Source organism: Mastigoproctus giganteus, chromosome 7 (genome assembly GCF_048544385.1).
Source record: "Mastigoproctus giganteus isolate SK-2022 chromosome 7, ASM4854438v1, whole genome shotgun sequence".
Lineage (NCBI taxonomy): Eukaryota > Metazoa > Arthropoda > Arachnida > Uropygi > Thelyphonidae > Mastigoproctus > Mastigoproctus giganteus.
Genome location: NC_143581.1, coordinates 59,881,198 through 59,905,046, shown reverse-complemented (window position 1 = coordinate 59,905,046; position 23,849 = coordinate 59,881,198). Strand labels below are relative to the sequence as shown.

Sequence of the window (23,849 nt, the reverse complement as noted above, 5' to 3'; positions counted from 1 at the left end):
CGACCACCTGGGCTTAGTCAGTGATCCATGCAGAGCTGTTCCAGGTTTCAACTTACCAAGAAAGGAATGGACATCCCTGAACAGAATCCGAACAAATCACGGAAGATGCAAGTTTTGGCTGCATAAGTGGGGAAAAACTGAAAACCCATTCTGCGACTGTGACAATGTGCCCCAGACCATCCAGCATGTCATCTCGGAGTGCCCAAAGAGGAGATTTGAAGGCTCCATCCAAGATCTACATAGTGTTACTGATGATGCTATTAATTGGCTGATTAAACTGGACATTACATTTTAATTCATCAAATGTTACTTATAATTTTTTTCTGTAAATATTGTTTTTAGGCTTATTGTAATTTATTTATTTATTTTTTTGACATTGTTTGTTACAAATGTTTCCTCATTTTTGCCATACGAAATAATAATAATAATAATAATAATATCAAGAGTAGGAGACCGGCAGAATTCCTTAACAAGTACAGGTCACTGTTGAAAAAAAAGCCATGAATTAGGGTTGAATTTGAAAGTGTCTGCAATTCTGCCAAGACATGATAGGAGGGAGTATATGATGAGAGCCTTGTCAATCAATTCGGCCCTGGAAAGATTGTGCAAGGCTCAAGGGGTAGAATTTTTTTCAGCCTGGACTGTACTTGTTAACAGGAGAGACTGCTTCTACAGGGATGAGATACACTTAAATAGAAAGGGTGCAAGAATATTTGCTGCTGCTATCGAGGCAGTGTTAGGTGGGTCAGAAAACTGCTAGTTTGGGGGAGACAAAGACTAATAGATTAACAGTAGCCACTGGCAGAGGTGAAAGAGATTCTTGCACTGCTTCTATTGGAATGAGCAGAAGCCTGAAAAACAAGATGCAGGATATTTCAGAGACTGCTGGGAATCATTGGGGTACAAGTAAACACATGGGTTGTGTTAGGGTAGCTAAGAAAAAGAACAGGTGCATGTATACTTGTGTGTACACCAATGCTTGGAGTTTAGTAAATAAATTTGATGAATTTGAGGTATTGCTCAAAACATCAAAGGCAGATATTGTTGAGATTTCAGAGACATGGTGTTACACAAATATAAGGAATGAAGAACTGGAATTTGGGGAGTACAATGTCTACAGAAAGGATAGGAAGGGAGGAGGGGTTATGCTATTAGTTAAGAAATACATAAAATCCAAGGAAGCGAAGCCAGTCGACATCGCTGGACAGTGCAGTGTCGAGTCAGTTTGGTGTGACATAAGCATTGGGAGATCAAAAGTGAGAGTAGGAGTGTGCTATAGGCCTAATGACTGTGATGAGTATAATAAGAAACTGTACAGGGAAATAGAGTGGACCAGTAAATCAGAGAGTCTTATAATGGGGGATTTTAATTTCCCAGATATTGACTGGAATTTGGGGGCTGGTCACTCACACACTAGCAGGGCTTTTTTGTATTTATTGGATGATTGTTTTCTACATCAGCATGTTCGGGAGGCAACTAGAGGGAGTAATACTCTTGATTTGATTATCAGTAGTGATTCTTCATGCATTAAGAATCTGCAGATAAATGAACCACTAGGTGGCAGTGATCACAGTGTGCTGAAGTGGGATTTACTCAAAGAGGTAACTACCATTAGGGGTAAAGGGAAGGGTTATTGCTTTCGTAAAGGCGACTACGATGGACTGAGGCAGTATTTAAATTCTATACAGTGGGACCAACTGATGATGTTACCAACAGCAAATTCAAAATGTGAAGCATTCAAAGAACTTATCTTGGAAGCTACTAGGCTTTACATACCAACTAAGAAATATTGTTCAAGGTTGAGGCCTAAATGGATGTTAGATGAACTAATGAGACATATGGCAGAAAAGAAAAATGCATGGGATACATATAAATTAACATGTGACACAGAAGCCTATGATAGATATAAGTTGATCTGCAACCAAGATACAAAGGAGGTTAGGCAGGCGAAGGCAGATTACGAGAAATCTTTGGCAAGGGATGCAAAGAAAAACAGCAAGGAGTTCTTTACTTATGTAAACTCTAGAAGGAAGGGGATGAATCAGATTGGTCCACTTGATATCGATGGTTCAACTGTTCATGATCCTGCTCAGGTAGCTAACAAACTAAATGAATATTTTGCATTGACATTCACATATGAGGAGTTATTCAGCGAGGGGAATGCCAGAGGTGTATTCAACTCTGGCAGTAAGCTAGAGAATCATGTAATAACTGAGAGTAAAGTGGAGGAGAAATTGTTGAAGATAAACACAAGAAAGGCACCTGGGGTGGATGGGATCTATCCAGTTATTTTAAAGGAGGCAGCAAAGGAAGTAAGCAAACTCTTAGCCATAATTATGAGAGCTTCCTTGGACTCCGGGAGGTACCCACAGACTGGAGATGTGCAAATGTAACCCTAATTCACAAAGGAGGATCAAAGGCTGACCCAAGTAATTATAGACCTGTGAGTTTAACTTCTGTTCCAGGAAAATTAATGGAAGCACTGGTTAAAGAAGCACTGCAGGATCATCTTGACAAGAATTCAGTTATAGCTCAAACACAGCATGGTTTTGTTAAGGGAAGGTCTTACCTGACCAATTTGATTGGATACTATGATGTAGTCACAAAAGAATTGGATGCAGGGAATAACTTTGATATTATATATTTGGATCTTAGAAAGGCTTTTGATACTGTTGCACATGGAAGACTGCTGCACAAATTGGATCAGTGTGGCAAATTGTTGCTATGGATAAAGGGATGGTTGAGTGGCAGAAGACAGAGAGTGGTAATTAATGGATACTGCTCATCGTGGACTAATGTTATTAGTGGAGTCCCTCAGGGTTCAGTGTTGGGTCCATTTTTGTTTCCTGTATTTATAAATAATATTGATGATGGTATATCAAGCTTAATGTCCAAGTTTGCAGGCGTTACAAAGGTTGGCAGGGTTGTTAAGGACGCTACTGATGCTATGCTGCTGCAACAGGATCTGGAAAGGTTGAGCAGATGGGCTGAGAGGTGGCAAATGAAGTTTAACATTGACAAATGTAAAGTACTACATATGGGAAACAGCAACCCCAGAGCAACGTATCAACTCTGTGGTACTACACTGACAGTGGTAGAGAATGAAAAGGACCTGGGGGTAATTGTGCAGGCAGATATGAAGTTCTCTGAGCAGTGCAGACGGGCTGCAAGAGTAGCTCATGGTGTCTTATCAATGATATACAGGAATTTTTCTAGCAGGGATAGGGAGGTGATTATTCCCTTGTATAAGGCAATGGTCAGGCTGCAACTTGAGTACTGTGTACAGGTATGGAGGCCTCATTTCAAGAAGTATGTAGAGCTGCTGGAATGAGTACAGAGAAGGGCAACAAGGTTAGTGAATGGAACGAAGGGTTGCTCTTACGAAGAAAGGCTTAGGTTTTGCAAATTACAGTGTCTGGAGACTAGGCACCGGCAAGGTGATCTGATAGAGGTGTACAAAGCCTTGAATGGTTTGAGCATGCTCAATGCTGATGGGATACTGGCTCTTGCTCAGGATAATCACCTGAGAGGGCATAAATTCAAATTGAGGAAAGATAGATGTGCGAAAATTTGCCTTTAGCCAGCGGGTAGGTGGTTGGTGGAACAGACTTCCATCCCTTGTTGTGGAAGTTGATAGCCTAAATAAATTTAAGGCTCAGCTGGACAGGTATTTCGAACGAACGGAGAGGTGAAGTGGAAGGGTTTTTTTTTTTTTTTTTGGCTGATGCTGCATAAGGTTGCTTTCTTGCATCATATGCCTCTACTAATGCTAATGCTAACATCAAAGGCAGATATTGTTGGGATTTCAGAGATGTGGTGTCACACAGATATAAGGAATGCAGAACTGGAATTTGGGGAGTATAACGTCTACAGAAAGGATAGACAGGATAGGAAGGGAGGAGGGGATATGCTATTAGTTAAGAAACACCTAAAATCCAAGTAAGTGAAGCCAGTCGACATCGCTGGACAGTGCAGTGTCGAGTCAGTTTGGTGTGACATAAGCATTGGGAGATCAAAACTGAGAGTAGGAGTGTGCTATAGGCCTAATGACTGTGATGAGTATAATAAGAAACTGTACAGGGAAATAGAGTGGGCCAGTAAATCAGAGAGTCTTATAATGGGGGATTTTAATTTCCCAGATATTGACTGGAATTTGGGGGCTGGTCACTCACACACTAGCAAGACTTTTGTGGATTTATTGGATGATTGTTTTCTACATCAGCATGTTTGGGAGGCAACTAGAGGGAGTAATATTCTTGATTTGATTATCAGTAGTGATACTTCATGCATTAAGAATCTGCAGATAAATGAACCACTAGGTGGCAGTGATCAGTGTGCTGAAGTGGGATTTACTCAAAGAGGTAACTACCATTAGGGGTAAAGGGAAGGGTTATTGCTTTCGTAAAGGCGACTACGATGGACTGAGACAGTATTTAAATTGTATACAGTGGGACCAACTGATGACGTTACCAACAGCAAATTCAAAATGGGAATCATTCAAAGAACTTATCTTGGAAGCTACTAGGCTTTACATACCAACTAAGAAATATTGTTCAAGGTTTAGGCCTAAATGGATGTCAGATGAACTAATGAGACATATGGCAGAGAAGAAAAATGCATGGGATACATACAAATTAACACGTGACACAGAAGCCTATGATAGATACAAGTTGATCTGTAACCAAGTTACAAAGGAGGTTAGGCAGGCGAAAGCAGATTACGAGAAATCTTTGGCAAGGGATGCAAAGAAAAACAGCAAGGAGTTCTTTACTTATGTAAACTCTAGAAGGACAGGGATGAATCAGATTGGTCCACTTGATATCAATGGGTCAACTGTTGATGATCCTGCTCAGGTAGCTAACAAACTAAATGAATATTTTGCATTGACATTCACATATGAGGAGTTATTCAGCGAGGGGAATGCCAGAGGTGTATTCAACTCTGGCAGTAAGCTAGAGAATCTTGTAATAACTGAGAGTAAAGTGGAGGAGAAATTGTTGAAGATAAACACAAGAAAGGCACCTGGGGTGGATGGGATCTATCCAGTTATTTTAAAGGAGGCAGCAAAGGAAGTAAGCAAACTCTTAGCCATAATTATGAGAGCTTCCTTGGACTCAGGGGAGGTACCCACAGACTGGAGATGTGCAAATGTGACCCCAATTTACAAAGGAGGATCAAAGGCTGACACAAGTAATTATAGACCTGTGAGTTTAACTTCTGTTCCAGGAAAATTAATGGAGGCTCTGGTTAAAGAAGCACTACAGGATCATCTAGACAAGACTTCAGTTATAGCTCAAACACAGCATGGTTTTGTTAAGGGGAAGTCTTGCCCGACCAATTTGATTGGATACTATGATGCAGTCACAAAAGAACTGGATGCAGGGAATAACTTTGATATTATATACTTAGATCTTAGAAAGGCTTTTGATACTGTTGCACATGGAAGACTGCTGCACAAATTGGAGCAGTGTGGCAAGTTGCTGCTATGGATAAAGTGGTGGTTGAGGGGGAGAAGACAGAGAGTGGTAATCAATGGACACTGCTCATCGTGGACTAATGTTATTAGTGGAGTCCCTCAGGGTTCATTGTTGGGTCCATTATTGTTTCCTGTGTTTATAAATGATATTGATGATGGTATATCAAGATTAATGTCCAAGTTTACAGACGATACGAAGGTTGGCAGGGTTGTCAAGGACACTACTGACACTATGCTGCTGCAACAGGATCTGGAAAGGTTGAGCAGATGGGCTGAGAGGTGGCAAATGAAGTTTAACATTGACAAATGTAAAGTACTACATATGGGAAACAGCAACCGCAGAGCAACGTATCAACTCTAATCCACGAATCCACACTAATCCACGAAGAGCTATATTTTGTTATTTTTTTGTTATTTGGTTTTTTTTAGGAGCATTAGCAACTAAGGCCATATTGCTCCGGGGATATGTGGTGGTCCTTCTCTGACCTTTCTGCATCCTTCGTATTTGGTGGTAATGGGTTCAAACCCCGGTCTAATCAAGAAGCGTGTGCTACGCACTGCTGCTCTTGCCCACCTGGCTACGGAGGTAGGCGCCTCCGTAGCCAGGTGGGAAGGAGCAGCAGTGCGTAGCACACGCTTCTTGATTAGACCGGGGTTCGAGCCCGTCACCACCAAATACAGAGGATGCGGAAAGTTCAGGGAATGACCACCGCATATCTCGGAGCAATATGGCCTTAGTTGCTAATGCTGCTAAAAACCAAATAACAAGCTACGGAGGTGCCCCACGAAGAGCACTGTCCATTGATAACCAATATGTCCTCTCCCACTCAACCATCTTTTAATTCATTTTTCAGTGTGACATTAACTTTCCCTTAATGTCACACTGTAGAGAAGTCTTTTTTGTGCACCATTATCAAAAGCTCTTCTGAAATCCAAGAATATGATATGATATAAAAATTGGTTTGCATCCAGTTCCTTTGTCACTGCATCATAGTATATAATCAAATTTGTCAGGCAACATCTCCCCTAAACCAATTCATGTTCTGACTGAAGTATGACTGCACTCCTTTCTAAATGGTCCTACGTTATTTCTTTAACCAGTCACTCCATTATTTTACCTGGAACAGAAGTTAAGCTAACAGATCTGTAATTACTCATGTCACACTTGATCTCCCTTTGTGAATTGGATACATTCGCACATCTCCAATCTGCAGGGACCTCTCCCCTGAATCCGCTTTTTATACTGCACAAGATTTGCCGAAGGCTAAGCATAGTTACAGCCACCTCAAGCCTCTATTAAATAAAGTTGTACTTCACTTGGCAACAAGAATTGATTGCCTTGTGCCACAATTGATTGTCTAGTACTTGACCCCTTATGTTTGTAAACACCATTGTCGTCACCTAGGGTATATACTGTCAGTTACTAACAGTCCCACTAGCATTAAGGTTCAAGCAGAGGATCTGTCTGCTTTGGAACAACCAGGAAACAAAGTACTAAAATTTCACACTCACTGTCGAGTGTGACCAGAATATGCTGTACCCTTAATCAAATCAGTATTTTAAACTTCCAAGTAGCAGCCTTAGCTGTCATCACTAGAAGAAAGTTTTACAACCTCACTTTGTTCTTTCAGATCAGATATTGCTTTCAGTTTGCTTTGTATGATCAGGAGTTCCAAATGTATTCCAAGTTTCACACAGTAAATGATCCCTAATGATCAAATGGCAACATTGATAAAGTGAGTTTTATTTTTAATTATGCCTCACAAATGTGGTCAATACTAAAATATTTTATCAAATTAAGTTTTAGAGGTATAGAGGTTATACCAATTTATTTTTAATATTTTGAGATTTTGTTCTTTTTCTATTTATAATAATGGTATTGTCAGTTTACAAAAGAAATATTCAAAAATTAGATCATCTTTAAAAAATACTTTATTTTAGTAAAATTTCATCCTTAAAAGTGATAATGTGAATTGAAGAGAATTTTTTTCTGAACTTTTTTAAATATATAAGCTTCTGTTTACATTTACATAATGTGCTTAAAAACAAAATTTCCAGTGAATCAGAAGTTTTTATTGAAATAAAAAGTCTTTTTACACAATAAATATTAAATGCATTTTTTTTTAAATTTAACAATACTCACCCAAATGTCAGTTTAATTTCATCTTCAGTATTACTTTCAGAAAATAAAAGAAATGTAAATATCTTATGTTGTGTAATTGTACTTGTTATTTTTGGGTTTTTTTTTTTTTTTTTTTTATAGCATTATGCAAAGGTACATGCAGAAAAAAAATATACTTGTTCAAAGTGCCATAAAGGGTTTGGATTAGAGTGGCTTCGTAAACACCATGAAATTACCTGTGGCCAAGAGTGGAAATGCTCATGTGGAAATTTGTATGCTTCTCGTGAGTCTCTTCTTACTCATTCACGTCGAAACATGCATAGTTTGCCACCTCATATTCGGCAACCACAGAGAAGGTAATAAAATTTAATAATTAATTAATTTAAAACAGAATTATTAAAAACCTTTTATAAATGTTTTAGTATGAGAATGTTCAAATATATTGATTCCATGCTAGCAGAATATTGGTAAAATGTCAGAAATGGAGTTGGTTATGTTGCATGTTCTTGGGAGTTATAGTGAAAAAAAAAAAAAATCTACAAATGTTAACCATTGCACTGTAAAATGAGAGTGTTATATGAACTGAAACATATTGAAATCATAAGATTCTTAGGTGGATAATTCCTCCCTATACAGTCATCCCAAAGAATAAATGGAAAATTTATTGTTTTTTGTTATTTATGGTTACATGATAAGAGGCAAAAAGTTGTAAGTTGTAATTAATGGTTACTCTTCAGAATGTGCTAGGGGTTATAAGTGGGATCCCTCAGAGATTGGTTAGTGTTAGTTAAAGGGTATCAAGAGGATTGTATATATATAGGATACAAAGTCTGGTAACTACCTTGGAATCTGATTGAAGTGCCTAGGACTCTGAGTGGGGATAACAAAATGAATGAAGGAGAAATTGTCATGGTTATAAATGATGTTAGAACATCCAAATTAAGAGGAAAGAATTGTAAACTGGATTGTAGGAAATTTTCCTTTAACCAAGAAGTTGTTAATCATTGGGATGAATTACTTCCATGGGTAGTTGAGGTTGACAACGTGGGGAAATTCAAAGGCCTACTGAATCTGGTACCTATGGGAAGAGGAAAAGTAGTGTAGTGTAGTGTAGTGTAGGGGAAGGTGGTGCAGTAGAAGCCTCTGCCTTTCTTCTACTGATAGTCAATACTAGTACTAAAATGTAAAATAAAAATTTAAAAAAAAATTATACAGCAGTCTTTTATTTATAAGAGAAAATATGAGAAAAGAAACAACATAATTGAAATGAAAATACACACACACACACACACACACATATATATATATATATATATATATATATATATATATATATATATATATATAAGTTAACCTAATAATATTTTTTGAAGAAGTTTTGTATTGTGCTACCAGAAACTGGCTTTATTTATGTAAAAGTAAATTCAAAGAAATCAGTGCTACTTTTTGGGAAAGCACAGAACTCAGTGGTTGCACACGTGCTAGGACAATAACAGGGCTGCACCAAGTTTTTTATTAACCACATGAAATAACATCATTTATCACGGAATAAAACATGCTTTGTAATACAGGCAACTTTATTATAAACAAATAATCAGTTTTACATAGAGAACACTCTCCTTTAGCAGAGGAATGATAATGGGGTTCATATAAATGAGAATTTTGTTATAAACAGGGTTTGTATTAATGAGATTCTACTGTTTTAACAATAAGAGAAGTTACAATTTCAAAAGTTATATTTTTGAGAATATTAAACCACTATGTGAAACAAAATACCATAATCTTTCATCTATTCCTACTAAAAATGTACAATTTGAGGGAACTTTTGGTGGGAAAGGAGGCCAAAGTGGTGAAATCTGTGTGCCTTTGTTTTTTGCAATAGTTTACTTGTGCATGCACGCACACACAAACTCTGCTCCTTATAGGATCTTTGATATTCCCTTGCTTGTTAATTCTGCCAACTTTTCGTATTTTAATTTTTCATGGTCAGATGGTGCGAGCTCTTCAACCACTTCCCTTTTCATAGAGAAATGAAAAAAAGCTTATCCCCCCCCAGGAGTCCCTCAATTTACTTTTTCAGGATACAGCATTATAACAAGAATTCACAATTCACTGCTTTCTTTCAACCTATGTCTGTTCTCCAGTATTTCAATAGTTGTTAATATTGTGAGCTTAGCCCAAATGGAAGAACTTTGAATGAACCTTCAGCTTCAGAAACAAAACATTTTAATCAGTTAGGAAATAGTGAACCTGTCATTTGTGCCTCTTTTATTTGAATATCAATAAACAGGGAAAGAAGATATATGTTTACCTTTCAGTGCCCTTGGATTTTCTGTGCAACAACAGTTTACATTTATAATCACTAGCATCATTACCATCATCCTGTCTGATGCTTTGAACTTAGAAACAGCTTGCTCTTCTTTAAAAATGTCCTGTCAGTTAAGTAAAGTCTTGTTTCATCACTGTAAAAAATATGTTCCTATTGCAATCCCTTCCTATAATATTTTCTCAATTTAATCGGAAATTTTGCTGCTATTTGCACTTCTACAGAAGCAGCCTCATCAGTAACTTTAATGTTGATTTTATGCTTGCAGAATTTGTTGCTGATTTAAATGCTGGTTTTAATTTGTCTCCACATTTTTAATTGTGTTAATTGATGTTTAATTGCATCCATATTCTTTAGCTAATGATGCATGTGTTCTGCCATTTTGATTTTTCCACAAAATAATTTCTCATGCAAAGATAAAACAGTCCTTGCATATATATATTTATATTTTTTTTACTTCAGTCACTTTCTGATGTTGATGCATATTTTGAAAGCCATTAATCCAGCTATTTACACAGCAATATGCCCACTATCAAAAGCTGAGGCCAACTAATGAGCCAAGACCAAACCTGTTAATAAAGGGAAACAAAAATCAGTAGTAAGGCTGATTATTTCTGATCTGTTTCTTTGTGTGTTTGTATTTACAAAAACATTGCCCATTTCAGACTAACTACTAATGCCAAAACAATTTTAAAGAACCTTTAGATTGTCTTTGTAAACAAGATTGATACAATAACTGTCATCCCTTTGCATTTCTCACTCAGATTATTTCAGAAACTGCACTACTGGTGACATATGATGCTTATCGTGATCTCAATCCAAAATGTTCAGCTGTTAGTGCTAATCCATACGTGATAACATTACATTTGGGGGGGGGGACCTGTAATTGCCTGCTAATTAAATTTTAATATTAAAATTATTTCTGTTTCCTGTACCTTTTTTTATTTTACTTCATTGATATCTTTTATTTCTTAAATGTTGATCATTGCCATTCTGTTAATTCTATTCCAGAGAGATAAAGTCTCATTTGAAGCATGTCACATCTTTGACTAAGGCAGTTTCAAATAACATAAGCTTTTCTATTCACTCTCATTTTCAAACATTTAGGGAGCAGCTTGTGTTATCATTGTCAGGGGTCTGCAATCATGTGTATAATTTTTTTTTGATATTTTCATAATTGTATTTTAATTTATGTATATCGAAATTTCAAATCTGACTGCACAATTACTCCCAGGTCTTTTTCATTTTCTACCACCCTAAGTGTAGTACCACACAGTTGGTACATTTCTCTGGAGTTACTTCTATCCATATGCAGTACTTTGCATTTGTCAATGTTAAACTTTCAGTTGTCACTTCTCATCCCATCTGTCCAACTTCTCTAGATCCTGTTGCAGGAGCACACTGCCGTTATTGTCGTTAACAACTCTGCCAATCTTTGTATCATCTGCAAACTTCGACACTAAGTCTGATATACCTTCATCAGTATCATTAATAAATGTACAAACAACAGTGGGCCCAACACCGAACCCTGGATGACTCCATTAATAACATTAGTGTCCATTGATTAGCACTCTGTCTTCTCTTACTCTACCTTCCCTTTATCCATAGAAGCAACTTTTCCTTAATGCCACGCTGCTCCAATTTGTACAGCAGTCTTCTATGTGCAAAGTATCAAAAGCTTTCCTGAAATCCAAGTACAGCCACTCTCTGACTTATGTAAGGATTGCGTTCTGCAGAACTCTACGTAAGTCGAATTTTACACGTCAAAATTTCCCTAAATGCTTGCAGCACTCGCAACTATGCGCGTTGAATTTGAGTGAAGCACAAAAGAAATGTTCGACGAACGTGTAAATAAAATTTATTATTTATTCAATTTTTTTATCTCATGCGCAGGAAAAATTACAAAAGTGTACAAACTTACAAAAATTATAAAATTACAAAAAGAGAGGAGACAGGCATAACATCAGCAAGCTTTACCTTTTGAGCATCATTGCCAGAATTCTCCGGCTGATAAGTACGCCACTGTGGAAGTTGAGGGCTGTGGAGATTTAGAAAGGGTCTTTTCCAACACATCACAAAATTTCTCTGCAGCTGCAGAATCGACACTGGTGACCACCGCATATTTTAATGTTTTGGAAACCAGCGTGATGCTTGAACCTATTAAACCACCCATTGCTTGGTATGAACTTGGATTGGGATTCGCCGTATCCTTAATGTCTTCATAAATACTTCTTGCTTTTGCTTGAATGGCCATTAGACTCGGGGGCATTCGCTTCTGAATCTGATTTTTCATCCATGTTATTAATAGCTTTTCCATCTTTGATATAGCATCTGAACACTGTTGACCTTAAATGTGTTGATCCTTTAACATGTTCTTTTATTCATGCAATAGTATTCACTGTTGAAGCAGCGAGATCTAATTCCTGTGCAATAGATGACAAACTTTGCCATGCTTCGTACTTCTTAATCATCTTCATTTCTAAATCAATTTTGTTTCATTTCCTAGCACTGCCACCACTTTCCGTTGGTCCCTTTCCTTTCATCATTGTAGGAATGAAAAGAAGATTCTGAAAATTTATTTATGTTTTTTATATGATTTGAAGATTTCAGTGAAGGGGAACACGTTTCACTATAATACCGTAATGTAAAAACCCACAGCATTCCAGTTATTGGTATTATTGCAAATGCAATGAGATTGAGTTTACTACCCATTTAACTAACATTGCACTAACAGAAAAGCCCAATAAACCCAAAAGTGCAAATTGTTTTTATTGTTTTGTGGTTGTGACCTCCAGTAATGTGTTTTATAAAAATATCACAAAGGCGTTCAAAATTGATTCTTATAACAGAACATATGATAACAACGAAATTGTAGTGCAATTTCCACTATAAAAATTACCTTTTAGAGAGATAAATAGCTTAGTTATATAGCGAAAATTTCAACTTCCGAGGTCTTAGAATGAATTACCAAAAAAAAAAAATGTGTTATCGGGTTCACATTATGATATTTTCACAATACCTCCATTCATTCTACAGGATGCAAAATACATTTCCGCGATTTTTTTTAAAGTTTGCATCGGCTAGCAAAAACTTACGTAAAGTTGAATTTCCATAATTCGAGTATTACGTAAGCCAGGAAATGCCTGTATATGATATAAAAATTATTTTTTGCATCCAGTTTCTTTTTGACCACATGTTTTGTTAAGGGGAAATCAAGATTTCCCCTTAACAAACTCATGCTGTTTCTGAAATATAATTTCAGCTTTGTCTAGATTATCCTGCATTACTTCTTTTACCAGTAACCCCATTATCTTCCCTGGAATAGAAGTTAAACTAACAGGTCTGTTCATTTACTCGTGTCTCTCTTTGATCCTCCTTTCTGACTTGCAGATACATCTGCACATCTCCACTCTGCAGGGACCTCCCACGAATCCAAGGATGCTCTCATAATTATGGCTAAGGATTTGCTTACTTCCTTTACTGTCGCCCATAATATAATTGGATAGATCCCATCTACCCCAGGTCTTATATTTAACTTTAAAAATTTTTCTTCCACTTTCCCTCTCAGTTATTACAAAATCATTTAGCTCTCTGTCAGATTTTGATAAACTTCTGGTATGCCCTTCCCCACAGAATTCATGGGTGAATGTAGATGCAAATCATTTAGCTCTGTTACATTTTGATAAACTTCTGGTATCCCCTTCCCACCGAATTCATGTATGAATATAGATGCAAAATACTCATATAGCTTGTCAGCAACCCGAGCAGGATCATCTGCCCTCGTGGGTAGCATAGTTGGTAGGATCTCTGCCCTCTCCTCACCAGGTGGAAAAGACCTGAGTTCGAATCCCGTTTTTAATTTTACCCTTGTTCGTAATATATATTGTACTGCTTTTATTCATGTGACTGGGCCTTATACACTCAGTCACATTTTATCAGACAACGACCATGTGTCAGCAGTTTTAAAGTTTTTACAAGCCATTAATATATATGAATGTATCTAAATTAGATAATTTCTTTTTAAACTTATACTGCTTCTATTTATATGTACATATAATAATTTGGCGAGGTAACCTTTTTAAAGGTTACCAGAATCTATCGTTTTTCATATTTTAACTTTTTACTGGTGCAGTGTAACCACAGTCGTTTTTGCACCAGTAAAATCAAAATCAAATTGAATCCCGTTAATGATGGGAGGAATTTTTATGGGTCTTATTCACAACATGACTGAGTTAGTTGGTCTCAGGTGAGGGTAGCATGGTTTTTTTCTCCCGGCAAACTCAAGTTTTTTGTCCAGCCAAACAGAAAATCGATCTCAGAACACATGCAATTTACAGACAATATACACAGAGCAACGTGACCTTAGTTGCCGCTGTTGCAAAAAAAAAAAAAAAAAAAAAAAAAACCAACAGCAGGATCATCAATATCAAATGGATCGATTTGATTCATCCCCCTCTCTCCTCTAGTGTTTTACATAAGTAAAGAAGTCTTTGCTGTTTTTCTTTGCATCCTTCAACAAAGATTTCTTATAATCTGCCTTTATCGTCGTATATATTAGTATATTAAAATATAATTTGTATTACCGATTGTATATCTTTGCAAGTCAGTTGTGACAAGAATGTTTACACTATTATGATTCCAGATACTTATCAGTTTTTGTCTTTTTTCTTCACAGATTAAGTAATTTGAATTGATTTACCAACATTAATGTTAAGTCCAAAGAGGTTGATTTGCATTCATCAAACTGCTTCATGATTTTATTCTTAGCCTGTTTTCAATGGTTTTAGAGATAATAAAAAATAGTGTTAAACCCACATGCAATGTTTATATTTGATTGCAGACATGCATGTGGGATGCTGGATAGAACACTGTGGAATGCCACTATCAGCTGATAGGATCAAACATTCATGGCTGAAGGTAAGATAAAACAACTGAACTAATTTTTATGGAATTTAAGAAATTTAATAGTTTCCCTGCAGTTCCTATCTAGATAAAACACATCCAAAAATAAGAAACAATGTTATATCTTTTCTGGGGCTGAATTTGTTAAAAAATATCTGAACACTGAATAAGAAACTTCATTTTATAATCTAGAATATACAAACATTTTTATAGTAGATAGTACTTTAGTTGCATATACACAGTGATTTATTTTTGTCTGTTGTTGATAAGTAATTTTATATCATTGTTTTTTAGAATGGCTCCTTTAGAACAAAATAAATAAATAAATACCCATTTATACTCTGAATGGCTGAGTCCAGAAAAGTTCAAAACTTCATTGTAACAGTTTTCGTTATATCAGTTACAATGGGGTATGCACTTTTTTTTTTGGCAGCATATTGGCTCAATCTTTTAATGGGAAAATTCGCACCTGCATATTGCTCCAAGACCATGGCTAATCCTAGAAAATAAGATCTATAAATTTTGCTTTTTGTAGAAGAAATCAAGCTCAGAATTCAGAAATGATTGTCGAGGCATACAACAAAAAAGCTTTTTTAAGAGGTAGGATATTTAAATAGTATCAATGCTTCCAAGATGAGTGCAGTATCATTGAGGATGATGCAACATCTGGTAAACCTTGCACATCAACAAATGAGAAACTTGTCTCCTGCATAAGGAGCATTATTTGCAGTTATATTCTCTCAGTTGAAATATCGTATGGCAGTTGTCAAACCATTACATATGATATTCTAAACTTGAGAAAATTATGCAACTTTATTATTTCCAAGTAAATCAGATCAGATGGAATTTCAGAAGAAATGGTTGAAATTTGTGATCCAGAATTTCTAAAAATGATAGTGATAGAATGTGATCTTTACAATCTGCAGATCTGTAAATGAAGTTGCCCATGGCTCTCACAAAAAAAAATAAAATTTTGATTGACTGGCCAAAAAGTAAGGTTATGCTACAGTTATTATTTGGCTATAAAGGCATAATTAATTATGTATTTATGCCAGGAGATCATGCTCTTAGTAAGACTATATACTTAGAAATTGTTAAGCAATTGAGAGATGCAACTACAAGGAGGGGAGATCTGATCTGCAGGCAAGGAAAAATTGGAAATTACTCTATGACTGCTTCTCCTCATTGTGTGACGGTAATTTCTGAATACCTTTTGAAACACTCAGTAAATTTTACAAAATTCTCCTTATTTACCTGACCTTGTGCTGTATGATTTTTATTTTTTTCATAACTTAAAACAGCTCATTTAAAGAGACTATTTTTAGGTGAAGCAAAAGTTATTGCAGCTATAATAAACAATCAAGGAACTTTTTCAGAAAAGACTTCGAAGAACCATTTTTGCAGTTATATAGCCAATGAAAATATATGTAAAAAACTAAAGTTTTGAAAAATCCTGTGTGTAATTATTTGTAACTACTGTGTTATACTTGTTTAAATAAAAATTTGGTCATGGAAATTTTTTGATCCTTTCTTGAATATAGAAAAAGGAGCATTTAATAACATTAATTGCAGGGAAGCATTAGGTTTCTTAAATTCCATAAAAATTAATGCAGTACCTTTGGTACAGTTTTTCAGCAAGACAGGAAGGAAGATCTAGATAAACTATAAGGATGGGCTGAAAAGTGCTAATTGAAGTTTAACATTGATATATGTAAGGTAGTTTATTTGGGTATTACCAAACTTAAGCTAGTTTTATGCCAGCTCATTGGGTTCTATCAATTATTATTCAGGAACTTTTCCAGCTGGACAGAGAAGTAATTATTCCAATGTATAAAGCAATGATTAGGCCATGTCTTGAGTCTGTATACAGATTGTTAAACCTCATTTTAGGAAGGATTCAAAGAAGAGCAACAAGAAATATTTGAGAACAGAAAGGGGGTTATGCTAATTACTACATTTGGAAACTTGGCATCTATGTAGTAACCTGATTGAAGTTTCTACACTTTAAAACATTTGAGTAAACTAAATTATGATGGCATATTTACTCTTTGTCAGATGACATACATAAGGGGAGATGAAATTAAACTAGTAAGAGATGATGGCAAAATCGGTGTGCAGAAATTTGTAGCATTAGTAGAGGCATATTGATGCAAGAAAGTAAGCTTATGCAGCATCAGCCAAAAAAAAAAAAAAAACCCCTTCTCATTTTACCGATCCATTCACTCCAAAAGTTTGTGTAGTTCTTTTCTGCCTTGAATTTATTTAAGATGTCAACTTCCACAATAACTGGTGGAAGTTTGTTCCAGCAATCAATCACCCACTGGCTAAAGGCAGATTTCTGCACATCTATTCTACTGTCTTTTCTCAATTTGAACTTTTGTCCCCTCAGGTGCATACTCCGAGCAAGAGAAAGAATCCCATCAGTATTGAGCTTGCTCAAACAATTCAAGGCCTTATACACCTCAATCAGATCACCTCACGGGTGCATAGTCTCCAGATGCTGTAATTTGCAGAACTTAAGTCTTTCTTGGTAAGAGAACTCCCTTTGTTCCACTCACCAATCTTGTTGCCCTTCTCTGTACTAGGTCTTTTTCATTCTCTGTACAGGTCTTTTTCATTCTCCATAATCCTAAGTGTAGAACCACACAGTTGGTATGTTACTCTGGGGTTACTGCTACCCATACGCAGTATTTTGCATTTGCCAATGTTAAACTTCAGTTGCCACCTCCCAGCTCATCTTCCCAACTTTTCTAGATCCTGTTGCAGTAGTGTACTGTCATTGTCAGCAATCCTGCCAACTGACAGTAGTGTACTGTCATTATCAGCAATCTTGCCAACTGACAGTAGTGTACCGTCATTATCATCTGCAAACTTGGACATTAAGCTTGATATACCTTCATCAATATCATTGATAAATACAGAAAACAACAATGGACCAAACACCAAACCCTGGGGGACTCCACTAATAACATTAGTTCACGAAGAGCAGGCCCATTGATTACCACTCTCTGTCTTCTTATCCCACTCAACCATCCCCTTATCCATAGCAGCAACTTCCTTTAATGCCATACTGCTCCAATTTGTACAGTAGTCTTCCATGTGCAACAGTATCAAAAGCTTTACTGAAATTCAAGTATGATATCAAAATTATTTTTTGCATCCAGTTTCTTTGTGACCTCATCATGGTATTCAATCAGATTGGTCAGACAAGACTTCCCCTTAACAAACCCATGCTGTGTGTTATTACTGCAGTCTAGACAAAAATTATTACTGCAGTCTAGACAAGATCCTGCAGTGTTTCTTTGTGCCAAGGTTTATGTGCCAATGCCCCCTAAACCAACCTTGGCACAAATTGGTACAATTAAAATATTCACATTGGCAGGAAGGGGTGCCATATACTCTTGAGTCAGCCCTGCCACTTTACTCTCAGCTATTACAAAATTATTTAGCTCCCTGTTAAGAGTTCAATGAGCTTCTAGACTCTACTTCCCTAATTTACCTTTAGTCAGAGAAAAAAATTGTTGGAATTAACTTCCCTAGTGTTGTGAAAATCAGTAGTTTGAATAAACTTAAAGGATTGAATAAATTATTAGAATGGATAGTCAAATGAAGTGGGTGAAAGTTTTATTTTGTTCTTTGGCCGATGCTCAATGTACAAGCTTACTTCCTTGCATCATTTTCACCAATACTAACACATTACATTATCATATTAGAAGTGTATTTCAAAAACAGTTAATGCCCTAGCCTTAAAACAATACCTTCACATTTAATGTCATAACCTGATATGCTAAGTGCAAGCAAGTCCAGTCATCTTGTTAGCAAATTAAATTTGTTTTGTTGTTAAAATATTTTAATTGATGTAAAATAAACAATGATATATGCTCAGCATGTGTGGGTGGCGTGAGATGCCAATTTCTTGATTGGTTCAGAAAAGCAACATAATTCATACTTGAATAATCAAGTCCCGGTATACACATTCTCTTTGTGTGTATAACACTTATTATTGCAAGACTGCATTTTATTTTTGGTTCTGATAATTTATTATACCAAGTGTTCACTGTCTTTACTTTCATGTGATTACTTAAGCAAATGCAAATAAAGTGGAAGCTAGGTGTCAGAATTTGAGAAGAACTAATTAACCTCTAAACTTCCAGCAGAACATTGCAACATTTTCACTTCTCAGAGTTGGAATTCTAATATTGAGAAAAACTTTATGGAACTTATTTTCCAGTTTGCTAGTAATTTTTGATTAATCAAATGGTGTTGCCATGCTAGATTAATTGGTCATATATATTTTTATTAATTTATAGTGATACTTCAGTATTATTGAGGATGTTTTTGATCTTTGCATGCCACTATCTGATAACTCTTGCTTAAATGCTATATTTTGATGTTTTATTACTGTCATTTACTGAGAAAGTTAATGCTTTGGATAAAAAGCCATAAAACACCTACCTGGATACAAATGCTATTTATTGGAAGTTATTGAAAGGATAAATAATAAAGTGTTATTTTGAGAAGTACTTTCTGCACAACAGATCTTTAGGTTGAATTTGTATAATCCTTTTACATGCCTTTAAGTGGCATATACAGTATGGAACCTTTGATCTGGCATCCCTGTATTAGAATACTTCAAATACTGGATACTTTTTATGCTCTACTAGTGTACATGACTGACTATGCACTTTCTTTGTATTAACCTTATACATTATATTCAAATATAAATTATATGTATTTGCCACCTCACTTTACGTTTTTCATCTAGCCTCCTGATTGAAGAATTTTGTGGTCGTTCAAGTCACATTATTATTATTAGCTATATGGTGCAAGGAAGCTAAAGGCTTATGCTGTGCCAGACAAAAAAAATTCCTGAGTTACCCTGAGAGGGGGGGGGAGTCAAAGTGAAAAGTAGAAGGAAATCAGCAAGAAAGAGAAGAATGATGATATCTAAGGGTGAACTTTAAAAAAAAATGCTAGAAAAATACAATAAAATTTTTAATAATTGTCAAATGTCAATTATAACAATTGTCACAAGAATCTAATTCAGGTGCCTTTAGAGAAACAGAAGAGGAGAAAATTGTCACTGAGTTTGTAACTAAGCTGATGTTTTGTCATTCAACAACTGGATTGTCAAGAAACTGAGTTGTTGGATGAAGAGGCAGTGGGAAAAGTAACTCAAGAATGACAGTGATGCTCCAGTTACCTTCCAACTCAGTTGGAAAAAATAGTGCTATTTACCATATGGTAATATCATTACCATATTTAAGTCATGTGGGCCCAAACCACAGTTAACTCAAATATGTGTGCCATTGCACCCCTGCCTGCCACTTGACTATGTCACATGTTATTCTTTATTTTTTTAATTTTAATGTGTTTTTAATATATTTTAAGCCTATCACTCAGTTTCCCAAAAACCTAGCATCCAGCAACCTTCAGATACCAAGCATGCCAGATAAACAGTCCCATACTGTATATACTGGGTGGTTATAAAATAAGTTTCCATATTCAGGAGACCCTAGTGTCAAAATGGTTAGAGTTAGTGCTGTGAAAATTGGTGTGTATGTCGTTTAGGGTATGGGGAAGCGATTTGTAGAAGAAAAAAAATTAGTTAATTTCTGCCACCTGGGAAAAAAACTGCACTGCACATATGTAAAAGTTGTCATTTACTTCAAGACATGCTGCTTATGCAAATGACATCGTGTTGATAAAAGCAGAAAGGCCAACAGTACCATCAATAACCATTATGGCTATTACAAAAAAGGAACGTGCTCTTTTAGTAAAACAGTTCGACCAGAATAATAGTAACACTAATGCAGCACTACGGATATATCGGAACCTTAAAGGTTTGCGCGAAGGACCTTTGACGTCAGTGGGGCGTCGAAAACTAATAAAGAAATTTGAAGCAACCGACTGGGGAGTTAGGTGTAATGTAAGGCAGGGGACAACCACGTATCAGAACGGAGATAGTGGATGAAGTGGTGGTTGCAATGGCCTCCAGGTCAGAATGCGAAACACTACCAGTCAGTAGTGCCAGAGGTGTGTCAAGAGACATAAACCTTCCTTGGTTTACTGTACATAAAGTGTTTTGAATAATTTTACGCTGGTACCCGTACAAGATTCACATAGTGCAAGATCTAGTGATCAGCAACAACAAATAGACTAGACTTTGCTCTACAATTTCTGGCTCTTATGGAACTTGACAATACATGGGCTCGAATGATTTTGTGGTCTGATGAGGCACATTTCTCTCTTCATGGGACTGTAAATGCACAAAACTGCCGAGTATGGGGAACTTCTCATCCATCTGCTGTGCATCAAAGACCACTACAAAGTCCATATGTTACAGTATGGTGTGGATTCGGGGCAGAATTTATAATTGGACCATTTTTCTTTGAAGAGTCTACACATCGTGGCCCCCCGTAAGGTGTATGGTAACTAGTGCACGGTACTGCACTCTTCTAAGAGATCACATTATTCCCACTCTCAAAAAAGGCAATGCTTGGAGACTGTAGTGTTCATGCAAGATGGTGCCCCTCCCCACTTTGGTCGACAAGTGAAGGAACTGCTCCGTTCAACATTCGTAAATTATTTCTAGAGACTTTCTGCAGTTCTGGCCAACCCGATCAGCAGATCTCAATCCCTGTGATTTCTGGCTATGGGGATACCTGAAAGACAAGGTTTACTGTGGCGGCATACAGATGCTTTTTGATGTGAAAGCAAGCATTAAACAACATGTAGCCAACATCCCCAATGAGATGCTATGCGAAACTGTGTTGCACGTGCAGTCCTCTGTTTTCAGAATGTCATCTCAAGTGAAGGCAAGCACACAGAACAACATCTGTAGATTTCTAAGTTCTGATATTAAAATCTAATCCTAAGTTAAGTATTCCATCTCATGTTTACAGTTCCAATTTCTCCCCTGCTGGCAGAAATTTGAATTAATCCCCCTCCCCCCTACAAATCGCTTCCCTAAACCCTAAATGACATAACCACCGATTTTCACAGTGCTACCTCTAACCATTTTGACACTAGAGTCTCCTGAATAGTAGGGAAACTTATTTTATAACCACCAGGTACCATTATATCTATAGAATTATCTATATAAAGAACTTGGTTTAGAAATGTAAAATTATATTGTTGTATTGTCTTTATATTCTTATTTGTGGGTGTTTTACATTGCAGGCAGTCCTCAAGTAGTGTACAGATTCAGCAGCTGGTTATTCCATTAGTTGTTGTAGTTCAGCCAAGTATTCTTCCAAATTCTTCCACCATCATATCTTCTTGTTCTAATCAAAAGCAGAGACCAATTTTACCTAAAGCTGCCCCTTCTGGTACTCTACCACTACAGACAGTTGCTGCATTAGCACTGAGTGAATTAGCATCAACACAAAATGTAGTGACATGTAAATCATCTGTAGCTATACAAACTGATAATTGCTCTTGCTGTAACCAGAAAACTTGTTTACATAATGAAGTTCCTATGAGTAGACAGTTTAGTAGAAATGATGCGGATATAAATGATGAAAATGAGAAATCCAATACACCACACACATCGATGAATGAAACAGGAAGAAAAAGTAAAAGACAGAGAAGAGCAATAGCTGAAACACAAACATCTAATGACTCTCTGTTAAATAAATCATTAAAAGGTACAGAGTTATCAAGAAAAGAATCGCGTGGATCTCAGTGTTCTGGACGAATCAAGAACAAGAAACAGGTTATCCGAATTAAGAGTACACACACGCAAACAACAGAGAGTGCTTTGAACAAAATCAAGCGAAAATCTGGAAGCAGGTCTCAAAGAAATTCAGTAGCTGTTTCTGCAGCATGTGGTATTGAAAATCCAACTAGTAGCGATCACAACAACCAGTCCATTTGGTCCAGCTTAGAAACAATGCTGTTTGGAGAAAATAAACAGACATCTCTAACTCCGATGGCACGATCCTCTTCCAGTACTCAGACCAGCCCCAGAAATAGCTATTATTATAAAGACCTTTGTGATTCACAAACAATTACAGAAGAACAGATGTTTCCATGGTCTACCATTGAAGAAAACAGAAATGATATGTCTTTTGAATTGATTCAAAATTTAACCCAGGATACACCTACTGACTTATCTCATAATCCTGTCAATACTGATATGCCATTGATGTCTATGCTATCTGATAATTGTTCTCTATCATTTCATTCAGATAGCACAAATCCTCGCAATGGCCAAAACATATCACAGTCTGCATACTTAAATACAGAAACTCAGACAGATTTAAAGTTAAATATAACAGCTCTTCCAGATACCATGGTGCAACAAGCTGTACAAACAGAATTTGGAGATCCTTCTTTTACACACATACAGACACAAACAAGCAGTACTGACAGTATTGACTATTCAAGGTTTCTTGCTAACATGGAGACTCAGACTACTGAAGATTTTCTTTTCTCGCAGCTAGAATTATCTGATATCGAGACACAGACTCCATGGGATGATATTACCTCATTAAGTAATTCTTTTGAAGGAACTGATCAACTTTCAATTGAAATTCAGACCGATTTTAGCTCTCTTGATCCACCAGGACATTCAACTGATCCTTATCAATACTTAATGAATTCACAGCCTCAGACTCCAGATATTGTAAGCAGGCCTTCCTTAATATCAGTAATGGATACAGAGACACAAACAAATTGTGAATTTCCAAGTACAGAAGTGATTAGCTCCTATGCCCAAACATTACATGATATTTTTTATTCATAAGATTTTTTTTAGGTTAAGAATGAGGTATAAGTTTAGTTTCAATAACTGTTTATCTGTATTTTTCTGTAGTGATATATCTTTTCTTATTTTTATATAATTTATTTTTTCCATTTTATTTTCTGTATGGAATCTTTTGGGACCAAGATTATTTTCTTCCTATGGTGCTTCCAGGTACCAATATTATATGCAAAGTATATGTTTATTTTTATTTTTTGTTTATATTATTCATATATATGCATTTGCTGATTAACATACAGAATTACTGAAAGTGAAA

At 36.2% G+C, this 23,849-nt stretch overlaps 1 protein-coding gene across 1 annotated transcript in view; it reads left to right on the top strand.

Moving 5' to 3' along the window:
* LOC150082941 (uncharacterized) overlaps positions 1-23,575 on the top strand; it is a 41,710-nt gene extending 18,135 nt beyond the window's left edge. Inside the window, exons 3-4 of the mRNA XM_090378330.1 lie at positions 7,740-7,954; positions 22,009-23,575. Of these exons, the coding sequence (XP_090234456.1) occupies positions 7,740-7,954; positions 22,009-23,575 (1,782 nt within the window). The remainder of the gene's footprint in view (positions 1-7,739; positions 7,955-22,008) is intronic.
* Positions 23,576-23,849: the final 274 nt, after the last annotated feature.